Raw genomic sequence first — 12,054 nt, 5'->3', positions numbered from 1 at the left:
GTGTGTGTGTGGTGGGGGTTGTTGGGGGCTCTCAATACAAACAAACCATACAGATGTAAACGTAATTTGCCCATGAATACAATGCATATATCCATAATGACCATGTCTAACCACATAAATTAGTTTAAGCAAGTCCAAAAACAAATCCGGAAAACACTTTGGTTGGAAAACACTTTCTTCTCGTTTCTCTCATTTTCTAGGCAAGGCTCCTACACTTTGGGCTGCAGCTGTAAGTAAACTGTTTCATATGGAAATGAACTATTTCTTACAATATACCATGCTAATCATGCTTACAAGGCATTTTTTTCACCATCTGGTTACAGAGAAAGCAGCTCTGAAAACCAGCAGTTTGTTCCTAATTTAAACTTCTCAAACCCACACATCCTCACATAAAGGAAATAGGTTAAATAACTTCTTTCACAGAACAGTACATTCAGAATTAGTTCCAGTCCAACTTGGTAACAGATCAGAAGTGGTTTTCTATATTATAATATAGAAACAGTTTCATTCAGATACTATAAGGAAATACCAAATATAAAGAAGAGAAAGCCAGTAGAGAGGGCACCAAATTAATTAGAGAAAAAAATAGAAGTGTTAGAGGCATTTGAATCAGAGTAGCTCCATCTTGAATAGGTTCTGGGTAAAATAAGGCTGAGACCCACTGGGCTGCATTCCCAGGAGGTTAAGGCATTCTAAGTCACAGGATGAGACAGCAGGTTGGCACACGATACAGGTCGCAAAGACCCTGCTGATAGAACAGGATGCAGTAAAGAGGCTGGTGAAAACCCACCCAAACCAAGATGGCAATGGAAGTGACCTCTGGTCACCCTAACGGCTCACTATATGCTAATTATAATGCATTAACATGCTAAAAGACATTCCTACCAGCGCCATGACGGTTTACAAATGCCATAGCAACATTCAGAAGTTACCACCTAAAAAGGGGAGGGGGCCTCAGTTCTGGGAAATCTCTGCCCCTTTCCTGAAAATCTCATGAATAATCTGCCCCTTGTTTAACACATAATCAAGAAATAACTATAGGTTTACATAATTGAGCAGCCCACACTGCTGCTCTGCCTATGGAGTAGACAATCTTTTGTTTATTTCTCTAATAAACTTGCTTTTTCACTTTATGGACTTGCCCTGAATTATTTCTTGTGAGAGGTCCAAGAACCCTCTCTTGGATCTGGATCAGGACCCCTTTCTGGTAACAGCAGGGGAATACATGCTTAGTGTGAGAGGGGATCTAGAGAACATAAAAGGTTCTCTTCAACTCTGTAATTCTCCCAGAAACTATTATCCAAAGAAGAAAAACTGAAAAAATATAAACAAAAACAGTGATTTGCTAGAAAAACTTCTGAGACTGAGATGCAAGAAAAAGTGATTATGTATTCTCCACATGAAGTTGGTTAGAAAGGCAAGACACCTGACTGGCCTACCAGGCAATTTTTGAAAACAAAAACGAAAACAAACCACAATACAACTGTAGTGATCCCATGTCTGAGGTATCTCTATAAAAGTTGGTGGGATGACAAGACCTTAATAGAACTTAGATATCATATAGCAAAGGCTTGATCCATTGTGTAGAATCTGAAAGGGTAAAAAAATGTTGGGAAGTAGGCTGGAAGAATTATGACACCTGAAAAGACTATCAATTCACTAACAGAAATTGTCCCTCATCACAGTTGTCCCCCTTCTCAAAATACACAGATCCAAATGCTCTAATGGCAGCTACGATCTTCAATTTGAATCTCAACAGAAAGTAATTAGGGACTACAGCAAGTAAATTCTATTCCATGAGTTCTGTTACCAAGACAGCACTGAATTTTTCTTTTCTTTTGGAGACAGGGTCACTCTGTCACACAGGCTGGAGTACAGTAGCACAATCATGGCTCACCACAGCCTCAACCTCCCGGGCTCAGGTGATCCATCTCAGCCTCCTGAGTAGCTGGGACTACAGGTGCATGCCACCATACCTGCCTAACTTTTGTATTTTTGGTAGAGACAGGGTTTCGCCACATTGCCCAGGCTGGAGGACTGAATTTTTCTTCACATATATACCAGTATAGGAGAAACTGATTGAATTATCCATTCAAAAGCACAGTTATTCTAAGATGACTATTAAATATTATCTCTGAAAAGACAGAATTATAAAGCCACCTCTTGAAAGGCCCCAGAGGAAGGGTACACACGTACAATGCACACCGGACCCAAAGCCCCTCTGTCTGACATAATGCTCCTGTATGTTAACATGTAGTGAGATGAACAAGGCTGTACCTTTGCTGCAGTCATTGATGGCCATTTCTTTCTTGTCCTAAAAGGAAAAACAGTATTAATATGTGTTGCCCTAGTTTTATCTTAATGGCCCAAAGGCTCAATGACATTATCTGATCACTAACAACTGCTTATGAGATACAGAATGCTTTTCAAAGAAATTACATGAAAACCTGAGTGTTACTTCCAAGACAAAATTCAAAATTAACATGGGGATGGCTCTGATCTGAAAGCCTGGTGGTAACACATTATTCAAGTTTCTTCTTTCTGAAAGTGTCTTTAAAGATTGTTCTAAATGACCTGTTAAATTTGCAAGACACTTTACATTACAAAGCTGACATTGAGAAACTCTGTGACCTAAAACAGGGCAAATGACTGACATCTGAATAACTGAATTACCCTCCTCTCTCATACCCCAAAGCAGTATCTTTCAGAAAGTATACAGATGCTCCATCTACAGACACACAGTGTGGCTTGGCATGTAGTCTCAGATATAAACCTTAATTCATCTACTGATCAAACAAAAATACAAAACAGTTAATCAAACAAAATATCTGACTAATTGAACTTTCTGCATCTAGAAGCATGGCATAGCGGAAAGAACACTGGATGTCCAAGAACTAAATTCTGGTCCTGGCTCTGACAATAACCTGCTCTTCAACACTGGTCATGCTACTTTCCTTCTCTAGGCCTCAGTTTGTGTCATCTAAAATAGGTGCAGGCTGAGCTGGATGTTATATAAGATGCCTTGCAGCTCTAAAATGTCCATTTTCCTGAAATTAGAAATTTTTATATTACAGAAATAAGTTATTTCAAATAAGTGTTCAATATTCTCACAATGCCTACTGTAGCAAATACTAAATATTTTGCAGAATATTTCAGAGCAATGTCAACTAAATTGTTTCAGGATTCAATCAAAAGCAATTTCAGGGCCAGGTGCGGCGGCTCATGCCTAGCATTTCAGGGGACCGAGGTGGGTGGATCACTAGAGGTCAGGAGTTCGAGATCAGCCTGGCCAACACGGTGAAACCCTGTCTCTACTAAGAATACAAAAATTAGCTGGGTGTGGTGGTGGGTGCCTGTAAGCCCACCTACTTGGGAGGCTGAGGAAGGAGAACCACTTGCAACAAGGAGATGGAGATTGCAGTGAGCCGAGATCATGCCACTGCACTTAAGCTAGGACAACAGAACAAGACTCTGTCTCAGAAAAAAAAAAAGTTACAGGATGGGAAGTGATGACTTAATGAGTGTGGGGTGTCCTTTTAGGATGACGGAAAAGTTCTGGAACTAGATAGTGGTGTTGGGTATATAACACTGTGAAGGTATTTTAATCCACTGAATTGTATACAGACACACACTGCATAATGACGTCTCAGTCAATGATAGACTACGTATAAAACAGCAGTCCCACAGGAGTATAATGGCGATGAAAAATTCCTATCACATAATGACATAGCAACCGTCGTAACATCATGGTGTAACTTACTATTCAGGTGTTTGTGTGATGCTGGGGTAAACAAATCTACCACACTGCAAGTTACGTGCAAGTATAACATAGGCTGGACGCAGTGGCTCACGCCTGTAATCCCAGCACTTTGGGTGGACCACCTGAGGTCAGGAGTTCAAGATCAGCCTGGCCAACATGGTGAAAGCCCGTCTCTACTAAAACTACAAAAATTAGCCGGGCATGGTGGTGCATGCCTGTAGTCCCAGCTACTCAGGAGGCTGAGGCACGAGAATCACTTGGACCCAGGAGGCAGAAAGACTGCAGTGAACCAAGATCATGCCACTGCACTCCAGTCTGGGCGACAGCATGAGACTCCATCTCAAAAAAAAAAAAGAAAGCATAACACATACATACTTGATAATAAATGGCTATTACTGGTTTATGTATTTACTATACAGTATTTTTTATTATGTTAGAGTGCACTCCTTCTACTAAAAAAAAGTTAACTGTCAAAACAGCCTCAGGCAGGTCCTATAGAAAGCATTCTAGAAGAGGGCGTTGTTATAATAGGAGATGACAGGTTGAGTCACCCTTGAAGACCTTCCAGCGGCACTAGATGTGGAGGTGGAAGACAGTGATACTGCTGCTCCTGACCCTGTGTAGTCCTAGGCTACTGTGTGTATCTGCATCTCGGTTTTCAACAAAAAAATTTTTAAAGTAAAACAAAAAACTTACTTTTATTTATTTTTTTGAGATGGAGTTTCACTCTTTGTTGCCCAGGATGGAGTGCGGTGGCGTGATCTCGGCTCACCGCAACCTCTGCTTCCCGGGTTCAAGCAATTCTCCTGTCTCAGCCTCCCAAGTAGCTGGGATTACAAGTGCCTGCCACCATGCCCGGCTAATTTTTGTATTTTTAGTAGAGATGGGGTTTGACCATGTTGGCCAGGCTGGTCTCCAACTCCCGACCTCAGGTGATTCACCCGCTTTGGCCTCCCAAAGTGCTGGGATTACAGGCATGAGTCACTAAGCCTGGCCCAAATCCAACTATCTAACTTTAGTACCATTATGGTATAAAATAAATATATTTGTACTCTTACCTATTCTACATTCAGTTTGTTATACTAAAGGTTCTCAATCCTTTGGAAATACACAATGCTTTTAAAAGCTCCCTGACACCCATTTTGCATTTAAGGGTACTTTTTTTTTTTTTTTGAAATGGAGCATCGCTCTTGTTGCCCTGGCTGGAGTGCAATGGCACGATCTTGGCTCACCGAAACCTCTGCCTCCCGGGTTCAAGTGATTGTCCTGCCTCAGCTTCCTGAGTAGCTGGGATTATAGGCCACCATGCCTGGCTAATTTTGTTTAGTAGAGATAGGTTTCTCCATGTTGGTCAGGCTGGTCTCGAACTCCTGACCTCAGGTGATCTACCAGCCTCAGCCTCCCAAAGTGCTGGGATTAGAGGTGCGAGCCACCGCACCTGGCCTTAAGGGTACCTTTTATCCCAACGGTTGGACATTTCTCCCAGTGTCCATACTTGGAACAGAAAAATCAGAATCCTGGAATAACCATTTTTATAGATGCTTTAAAGCCCAGAGTTTTCACCAGTGTTTCCCTGTGCCTTTGCATATTTATATAGAATCCCAGTGGCCTAAAACAAGCATCTAGTTCTATTCTAGGATATGTACTACTTGGCTCATTGCTTCATTAACCTGCCCTAGTTTAGCAAAAAATCTGCCACCCCTACTTTCATGAAAGTATTCACTCAGCTACTTTAATGGGGAATGTTAACAGTAATCTGACTCAAGTTTTTCAAAATATTTTCTAAACTCCCTGTGCCTTTACATCAGGGAAATATATGGGCAGGAAAAGGGAGGCAGCAATCTCTATGCTAGTTTTTGGAGAAACTATGGTGTGAAAAGACTGCAAGTCCATGTGCTTTTTAAAAAGAAAATGTCAAAGATTCATACCTGCTTCATCCTTGCTGCAGCTCTATTTGAAAATAGAATCGACCTGTCCTTTTGGAAGCAGGATGGGCATATTTCGAGGGCTCGACTATAAGAACTTTCAGCTTCTACATAATCTGAGGATGATAAGATAAAGAATGAGTGGTCATTATGATTTTATTCCTGTTACTACCATATTCCACAGGATCTCAGAAGAAGTTTTTCATTCATAGGATGAAGGTTTCAAGTTAAAAGATGGTCACAGTCTATTAAGTTTTGGGCAGTAAAAATAATTTCCTCCTTTCTTCTCTCTTTAAAGGAACAGTGTTTGCTTGTGCCAATCTCACAGGCTGTGCTTGGTAAACTGACAGCTGAACATGCTGTCAGTGACAAGCCCTCAATACTCAGGAGTCCTGGCATTCCCTAAATGTTCAGTTTTCATTTGGCTGGGCAATTGAGAAAGGAGGTTTCAAAGGAGGTTAGAGAACTGGATAGATGAAGGAGATTAAACTCTGGGATCCATGGCCTGAGATAAAGAAAAAATTATACATATTTGTTTTCATTAAAACTACTGTCCTTTCATACAGTCAACCTGGCTAAAACCGCATCCATGAAATGTTTGAAGAGACATTTGATAGAGCCAAAAGCAACAATATAAAAAGCAATATTTGCATCAAGACCTTAAAAGAGAAAATGGTGATAAATTTATATATTCATTGTTACATGCATAATTATGGTCAGGATAGTAACAGAAAATTGCCTATATACTCCTTTCTCAGGTTTGAAATATTTAATATTAATATACAAAAAATATGCTTTCAAAATTAGAAGCACTTGTTCTATTAGAAAAAAATATATTAATGATTACTAAACCAGGATATAAGAAAAAAAATTTAAAATCTGAAATCAGGTAATTAGGGCAACTTTTGGAAAACAAAAAAACAAACAAAAAAACCCTGAAAATAACTAAGGGAAAATGTTAACACTCCTAGATTTCTGAAGCATATACACTTTAACATGTGACAGAAGACTTAAATTATCAGAATGAACCCCACCAACTTATTTCTAAGCAAATGTAGGAATTGCAGAAGGACATGAAGAATATCTCTCTACTTAAGGCATCCAAAGAAAATGGCACATGAAAGAGCAACCCTTCTGAAGCAGTTTGGAGAATTTAAAAAAAGAAAAGAAGGCCGGGGACAGTGGCTCATATCTGTAATCCCAGAACTTTGGGAGGTTGAGGCAGGTGGATCATAAAGTCAGGAGATTGAGACCATCCTGGCCAACATGGTGAAACCCCATCTCTACTAAAAATACAAAAATAAGCTGGGCATGGTGGCCCATGCCTGTAATCCCAGCTATTCAGGAGGCTGAGGCAGGAGAATCACCTGAACCAGGGAGTTGGAGGTGGCAGTGAGCTGAGAATGGCCACCGCATTCCAGCCTGGTGACTGAGCGAGACTCGGCTTCAAAAAAAAAAAAAAAAAAGAAACAGCAACCAAAGGACAGGCAACCCTAGGCCATACCAGAGCAGTCAGGCCTGCTTTTACAGTACCACAGCAAGCGAGGAGTGGGGACCGTGGTTTTCACAGCAACACAGCACATAGCCTTTTGACATTCCAGGTTAGTATTTTCCAAAGCAAGAGCTAAAGAGTTTTACCCTTGATTCTAGATAAACAGACAGTGAATTAAGAAAGACTATGCATGTGCCAAGAGACAAATGGTAACTTGTCACCATCGGATGAATAATTTGGCCTAGTAAAAAACCCAAAATGCCAAGGTACTGGGAAGCAACACTGTATTGTGAAGTCTGGTTTTGCTAGTTGTTTCCAAACGTTCTTTGGGGTTTCTTCACAGACTCTATGACAGGATGACGTGTCAAGACGACCAGATTATCAGTGCTGAAAGTTATCTTACCTCCTTTCTTAAACTGTTCATTTCCCTCCTCCTTTAGTCTAGTGCTCTCTTCTCTTCTTTTCTGAAAGAGATCGGACAATTATACAATTTCTCACAATATTATTGTAAGTGAACAAAAAGGTCAGCTTTCTTTACACTCAAGTCCATTTAAAAGGCAATAGTCTGACTTTTAAGAACTGGATCAGTTTCACCTAAACCTTGCACAGTGACAGAGAAAAAACACACGACCATTGGGCTAATTATCAATTGCATTCTTGATGTTTAAAACAAAGAACAGTTTTCTTGGCATGTCCTTTGCTTTCTATGTTTCTTCTATCTTTTGCATGGAATGATAATTCTAGTATCACTTAATATCTACTTACTCAGAAATGAAACTAAATAACATACCCACTGGTGTGCGTACCAGTGTAAATTCAAATTTTAGCTTCTACTACTTACTAGTTATGTGACTTTGGACAAGTTTCAGAATCTTCCTGAGCCTCAGTCTCTTCATTTCAAAAATGAAGCTTTAATAGTTTTATGGACTACTGTTTAATGGATTAATATAATAATATATGTAAAGCTGCCCATACAGTGACTAGTAAATAAGGGCTCAATAAATAAGCTATTATTTTCTGTGAAATAAGTACTTTAATCCTTATAGCTATAAGAACCCTTCATGGTTTGTGTCACGAAGGAGACATAGTATGCTGGGAGAGCACATTCGTGGGGACAAACCATGTCTGCAGGGTCAGGCCAGTATACCATTAGCAGGTTAACACATGAAAATGTGAAGAAACCTAAATAAATAAGTCTTTCTTTTCTTAGCTTCTTCAAACAACTCAGAAACTTGCACAGATGGTCAAAAACTCACCAAACACAAGGGATGAGAGAATGTTATTCTGCAAAGCAAAGCAGACACGTGCTGACTGTGTGCACTTTCTTCTGGAACATCTTAACAATATTAATTGGCACAAGCCAGACTAGCAGAACAATCTGTCTGCCTGACACCTTTTCACAGTGTTTTAAAACAAAAACAACAGAAACCCCCAAAACAGAGAACACCCCAAAGTTCCTTTCTTTCTTTTTTTTGGGGGGGAGGGGGGCTTTCTTCCTTCTTGAAGCTTCTGATTAAGTAATTTCAAAGGGAGTAAATAAATTAGCAGGGAATTTCACACACAGGAGAAGCCGGGAATCTAAACAATTGGTCCTTTTAACATTAGAAACTGATATGGTCTGTGTCCCTACCCAACTATCCCCATGGGTCAAGGGAGGGACCTGGTGAGAGGTGACTGAATCATGGGGGCAGTTCCCCCATGCTGTTCTCATGACGGTGAGTTCACTCTCACCAGAGCTGATGGTTTTCAAAAGTGCCACACTTTAAAACAATGGGCTTCCCCTTCCACCTTCTGCCATGATTGTAAGTTTCCTGAGGCCTCTGGAGCCATGTGGAACTGTGAGTCAATTAAACCTCTTTTGTTTAGAAATCACCCAGTCTCAGGCAATTCTTTTTGTTTTTTTTTTTGAGACAGACAGAGTCTTGCTCTTGTTGCCCAGGCTGAAGTGCAATGGTGTGATCTTGGCTCACTGCAACCTCCGCCTCCCAGGTTCAAGCAATTCTCCTGCCTCAGCCTCCTGAATAGCTGGGATTACAGGCATGTGCCACCATGCCCAGCCAATATTTGTATTTTTAGTAGAGACGGAGTTTCTCCATGTTGGACAGGTTGGTCTCGAACTCTCGACCTCAGGTGATCTGCCCACCCTGGACTCCTAAGGTGCTGGAATTACAGGTGTGAGTCATCACGCCTGGCCACAGGCAATTCTTAACAGCAGTGTGAAAATGGACTAATACAGAAACCAAAGTAAAAATATATTCTTTCTCTGGAAAAGAGTTGTCAATATTCTATTGATGAGACCAGGGTATTTCCCAAATGTCTTATTATTACACTGTGGATTAAACAGAGCACTTAATTTTTTTTTTTTAGAATCTCAGTAAAGAACTAAAAGGTAAGTACTATGTGCCAGACACATAGCAGGTACAAGTAACAATTCATTTTAAGATATAACATATCTGAGGGAATAGCTATTCTAAAGGAATTCAGAAAAAATAAAATAAAAGAATATGGCCATATTTACCTAGTACTACCCATAAGAAAGATGCTTGGATTGTAATGATCTCTGCTGTATTGATTATGGTTACTGGATGCAAGCAAAAGACTACCTTCAGAAAAATATTTTAGGGGGCAGGTTTACTGGAAAGATATCAGTGCTCACAGAATCAATGGGAGGCTTAAGGGACAGTCTTAGAAAGCAGGTAGAACTCGGCTGGGTGCAGTGGCTCATGCCTGTAATCCCAGCACTTTGGGAGGCTGAGGCGGGCAGATCATGAAGTCAAGAGATCAAGACCATCCTGGCTAACACGGTGAAACACCATCTCTACTAAGAATACACACAAAATTAGCTGGGTGTGCTGGCGTGTGCCTGTAGTCCCAGCTACTCGGGAGGCTGAGGCAGGAAATTGCTTGAACCCAGGAGGCAGAGGTTGCAGTGAGCCGAGATCGTGCCACTGCACTCCAGCCTGGCGACAGAGCAAGATTCCGTCTCAAGAAAAGAAAAAAGCAAGCAAGCAGGTAGAACTCAAGGACAATCTGTTAAGAAGAATGCTTGAGTGTCTTTCAGTGAAAGAATTGCCAGGACAGGGCTGCAATGATAGCAAATCAACTCCAACCATTCCATTATCTTTGCTTCATTCAATCTAGATTCAAGGTCTTGGTCAGAAGCATCTAATATACCAAGCACAGATCACAAGCCTTGGTTGTCAGAGGATGAACTGAGAGACATGGGGTACTGCCACGCAACAAGATTATAACACAAGAGAATTCCTTCAAATAGGAAGGGGTGTTGGAAACCAAGACAACATAACAAATTCAGTTAACAGTTGTTTTAAAAACACATTATTTAGAGAGGGGTTAACTCATCAAGTTACTAAAGTTTAATGCCCATCCTTTAAGAATTTCAATTTCTTTAGCATTAACTGTAAATCTCAAGCTACTCTCTGATCTATAATCTTCTCTTCAGAGCCAAGTCATTAGGAATGTTCTGTGAACACAGATGAATCACTCAGACTGCCAGATCGGGCTCTTGTAAAGTAAGCGTGTGTGTGTGTGTGTGTGTGTGTGTGTGTGTTCGTGTTTGAAGAGACCATTCTTTGGTAAATTTATAACATCAAGTTCCCAATGGGCAAAGTCAACACTCAAGTATCCAGAAAGGAACTGGTGATAAGGGCCAGCCTGAGTAGCCAGCTCGAGAAATACTTTATTTTCAGAGACAGGGTCTCCTTCTGTTGCCCAGGCTGGAGTGCAGTGGCACCATAAGAGTTTACTGTAACCTTGAACTCCTCAGCTCAAGCGATCCTTCTGAGTAGCTGGGACTATAAGCACCACCATTCCCAAGTAATCTTTTTCTATTTTTAGTAGAGATAGGGTCTTACTGTATTGGCCAGGCTAGTCTTAAACTCCTGGGCTCAAGCAATCTTCTCACCTCAGCCTCCCAGTGTGTTGGGATTACAGGTGTGAGCCAGTGTGCCCAGCACTCATCTTGCCTTTGTAACTTGAAGGACTGAAAGTTGAACTAGCAAAGCAAAAGGCTCTAGAATGTAATTCTGAGGTTAATTATTCCTTTTTTTTTTTTTTTTTTTTTTGAGACAGAGTCTCACTCCATCACCCAGTCTGGGGTGCAGTGGTGTGATCTTGGCTCATTGCAACCTCTGCCTCTGAGGTTCAAGCGATTCTCATGCCTCAACTTCCTGAGTAGCATGTGCCACCACACCCGGCTAATTTTTTGTATTTTTAGTAGAGATGGGGTTTCCCTATGTTGGTCAGGCTGGTCTTAAACTCCAGGCCTCAAGTGATCCGCCTGCCTCAGCCTCCCAAAGTTCTGGGATTACAGGTATGAGCTGAGGCCAATTATTCTAAGTAAGGCATTCCATTGTTTGAACTGATAAATCACAACCCAGTGGCCCACTGAGTAGTAAACACTGAAAAAGAGCTGCCACTTCCTTCTCCACATATTGTGCAAATTAAAGAGTAATGCAATTATCAGTATCATTCTGAACATCTCCTTGGAAACAGCTAAAAATAGCACATTGAGGAGAAAATTGAACTATTTCCCAGCTGTGCCAAGACAGTATTGATGATCCCAGTACAAAGACTGGAATTTTTTTCTGCTTAATATATTCTTTCTCCAAAGGATGACAGGCATATAGTACAATATTACTGGAATCCAAGGATAGATATGATAGTGTATAGGTCTTCCTTAGCGTGCTAAGTGCCAGAAGCATTCACACATACATGAGCTGGCAGTGCTGATATTCTGCAGCACTATCAGGGGAAAATCTTTCCAGGTTCTGTTCTATGAGCAGAAGCTTCTAATATGGTTAGAGCCCTCACACACCTCCACAATGCCTTTTAACACATTCCAGAGAGGCCTCACAGGG

At 40.9% G+C, this 12,054-nt stretch overlaps 1 protein-coding gene across 2 annotated transcripts in view; it reads right to left on the bottom strand.

The window, feature by feature from the left end:
- Positions 1-12,054, bottom strand: part of TTC1 (tetratricopeptide repeat domain 1) — a 57,535-nt gene that overhangs the window by 20,850 nt on the left and 24,631 nt on the right. For both annotated transcript variants that reach the window (XM_012461059.2, XM_012461060.2), the window contains exons 3-5: positions 7,581-7,641; positions 5,689-5,801; positions 2,278-2,314 (exon numbers count right to left, since the gene is read on the bottom strand). In XM_012461059.2, coding sequence (XP_012316482.2) covers positions 2,278-2,314; positions 5,689-5,801; positions 7,581-7,641 — 211 coding nt within the window. The remainder of the gene's footprint in view (positions 1-2,277; positions 2,315-5,688; positions 5,802-7,580; positions 7,642-12,054) is intronic.

This window comes from Aotus nancymaae, unplaced genomic scaffold, assembly GCF_030222135.1.
Source record: "Aotus nancymaae isolate 86718 unplaced genomic scaffold, 86718_ANA_hifiasm-v0.15.2.pri h1tg000015l_0, whole genome shotgun sequence".
NCBI classification, from domain to species: Eukaryota; Metazoa; Chordata; class Mammalia; order Primates; family Aotidae; genus Aotus; species Aotus nancymaae.
The sequence above is the reverse complement of the archived record's forward strand: the minus strand, read 5'-3'. Positions and strand labels throughout refer to the sequence as shown.